A 3,091-nucleotide genomic window follows, 5' to 3' on the forward strand; every position below is an offset into this window, starting at 1 on the left:
AAGGAGTAAATAATGGTTGTCTCTGAAATGGGCCGCAATTAGGATTGGGAGCCTCTGACCAGAATTACATAGCCACAACAGCCTGTCATTTGACATCCTCTGTAATTTCGTCCAACGTGCTGCAGCTGCCTCTCTCCCTTTTTTTCTAGCATGGATGGCTCCATTTAGAACACATTGGTGTTCACAGGAAGAGAAGGCTGTGTTCTGCATGCTGCCTAGTTGGCACTGGTTCTCCCTTGTAGGGTAGTATGTGGAGCCATTCATTGCCTCTTCAAAGAGATGCAGAATATAATTCTATGGTTAACGAATATGAGTGTTGATTGAGAACAAGGATAAAGAGTTGTAACTAGCCTTGTGCTTATACTACCACACGGTGTAAGCCACTTTCAGGGAGCTCACCTTGGTGAGGTATTCTTGCTTTTCTCCTGCTTATAAGATACACACATTTTCCCATCTTTTCCCTAGGGTAAAAGTTCACTGATGGCTCAATTGGGAGCAGTTGTCGCGGTGGTTGCCAGTTTCTTTTGTGCATCTCTTTTCTCAGCTGTACACAAGATAGAAGAGGGCCATATTGGGGTTTATTACAGGTAAGGCAGAGGCAGGTAGAAGTCTGCACTTCCTGTTAAATAGCTTCCTTTCTTAGCCTCTGGCAGATTCTGCTAAATATCTGAGTATATTTTGTTAAATAAGGGAGCCTTTTGCATTGAGCTTTTGTGTCAGTGACTATGAGGAGGAAAAAAAAAAAAATATATATATATATATATGTGTGTGTGTGTGTGTGTGTGTGTGTGTGTGTGTGTGGCTTTATATATATGTGTGTGGGTATATATATATATGTAATTGTAAAACTTTTCTTAATATTCTAAAACGATGCTGTGGATGGTGATTGGTAAGTGTGTATATAAATTTAAAGACAAAACCTAAAGGAGAGACGGTGCTCCTTGCAGACCATATCTGAAACATTGTTTTCTCCTATATCCCTCTGGGATTCTTGGTTCCACACTACTAGGTTATTCCACAAAGTTCTTAATAGTGAACTAAGAAGGTAGCCTACTCTGCTAATTTAAAGAATGGTTACTTTGGGACTTCTCTTTAAAATACACATGACTGGAAAAAATGAAAGAACCTGCACGTTGATTAATACCAATCAAGGCAAGTCCCAGGATGGTAGTTCTTAACAATTACTAAAACTCATTGCTGTCGACTCAGATCCGACTCATAGCGACCTCTCCTTGGGTTTCCGAGGCAGTGTCACTATGGAAGTAGATCGGCCAATCTTCCTTCTGAGGAGTGGCTGGTGGGTTTGAACCGCCTGCTTAGCAATCAAATGCCTTTAGGCGCTATGCTACCAGAGCTCCTTCTTAACAATTAAAGGAGCCCATCATTCCACTTTTTGTTTTATTGCACTTTTACATGTAAGTATATATGTATGTATGTATATATGTATATGTATGGGAGCTCTCTGGTGGCATAGTGGATAAGGCATTTGGTTCCTAACCAGAGGGTCAGCTATTCAAACCCACCAGCTGCTCTGCAGAAGGAAGATGTGGTGATCACCTTCCATAAAGATTTACAGCCTCAGAAACCCATTGGGGCTTGCTATGAGTCTGAATCAACTCAATGGCAGTGAGTTTTGGTGTGTTTTTTGGGATATATATATATATATTTGACTTCATAATATAAAAGCAAAAAAAAAAAAAGTTACAGATTATGGGTTGCTTTCCTCTTAGTAATCTTAATAACGAAGTGTTTACGTTTTTATGAACCCATTATTATTTGTGCCCTATGATGCTTATTTCTGGATTGCCAATAACAAGTTCTAAAACCGATTGGTTCTCCCCTCCATCTGCTTACATATACCAGGAAAAAAAAAAAAGGCATTTAATTTTGTTACTCATTTACATGCAACTTCATTGGAAAATTAACTCTGTTGCCCCCCCAAAAAAAATATATATTTTTTTTAATGACTTATAAAGAGTAGTTAAAATTATTCTTTGGTTGCTCATGCCCCTGGATTGCAACATTACTACAGTTAATTGATAATTACGTAACTGGATTTAACTGCCCGATGAATTGCCAAAAGCTCAGTGAATATGGCAAAATAAACCAAACTTCCTTTCTTAGCCTAAATATAGATTCTTCTGTCTTCATTCCACTTAGCCTGTGTGCTTATTTCCCTCCTTGCAAAAGCATGAATAATGATTTTATGTTTTACCATCAGGCTTCCTAGAATATTGGGGTAGTGCTGAGATAAAGAAAGGGATCTTGCATGGCTCTGCCACGTGCCACTGTATATTAAATGTTTATGGGGCTGAAGAGACAATTGGTCCAAATGGTATTGATTGCTAAAGTATCTAAGAGAGCCTTGCTAACTGAGCCTGTCTGTCTCTTCCTCCTCTACAGAGGTGGTGCCCTGCTGACTTCTACCAGTGGCCCTGGTTTCCATCTCATGCTCCCTTTCATCACATCATATAAGTCTGTGCAGGTATACTTGGCTTGTGTAGTATGGTTGGATGACTGGAGATTCAGGGTGCCAACTAATGCATGATTTGGAATTATTGAGCCATTGAGTGAGTGAAGTACCTTTTCAGGGAATGATTTAAAGATAGGTTTGTTTGTATGTTTGTTTGTTTTTGATAAAGAATGAAACTCCATTTACATAGGAGTTTTACTTGGTTGTTGAAATAGCTGAATGGGGTCACTGCCTTGGCAGTTTCCAGCTGGGAATTATTTCTTTGCTTCAAGACAAAGCCAGAGAAGAATCTGTTCTGAATGCACAGAAAGAAAAGGGGGGCTATTTAAAATCTCAGGCTACCATGATAAATGGAAATATAACATGATACTTTTCCTGAGTTTTATTTGAACTTCAGAGATGTGAACCTAATTTTGGTGGGGGTGGGAATTGAACTTGGTGAGGGATTATAACATTTAACAAAGGAGTAGAGTTGGTTATGACAGATCTGAAGCCTGGCAAGTTAGACTGTTGTTGTTGTTGTTATGTGCCGTCGAGTTGGCCCCGACTCATAGCGACCCCTCCTTGGGTTTCCGAGGCAGTATCACTACGGAAGTAGGATTGCCCAACCTTCCTTCC

At 39.7% G+C, this 3,091-nt stretch overlaps 1 protein-coding gene across 1 annotated transcript in view; it reads left to right on the plus strand.

Annotated features, from left to right (window-relative positions):
* Window positions 1-480: 480 nt before the first annotated feature.
* Window positions 481-3,091, plus strand: part of ERLIN2 (ER lipid raft associated 2) — a 19,172-nt gene continuing 16,561 nt past the window's right edge. The window contains exons 1-2 of the mRNA XM_007934968.2: window positions 481-587; window positions 2,404-2,485. Of these exons, the coding sequence (XP_007933159.1) occupies window positions 481-587; window positions 2,404-2,485 (189 nt within the window). The remainder of the gene's footprint in view (window positions 588-2,403; window positions 2,486-3,091) is intronic.

This window comes from Orycteropus afer, unplaced genomic scaffold, assembly GCF_000298275.1.
Source record: "Orycteropus afer afer isolate SDZICR_OR568_19922 unplaced genomic scaffold, OryAfe1.0 scaffold00024, whole genome shotgun sequence".
Classification (NCBI taxonomy): Eukaryota; Metazoa; Chordata; class Mammalia; order Tubulidentata; family Orycteropodidae; genus Orycteropus; species Orycteropus afer.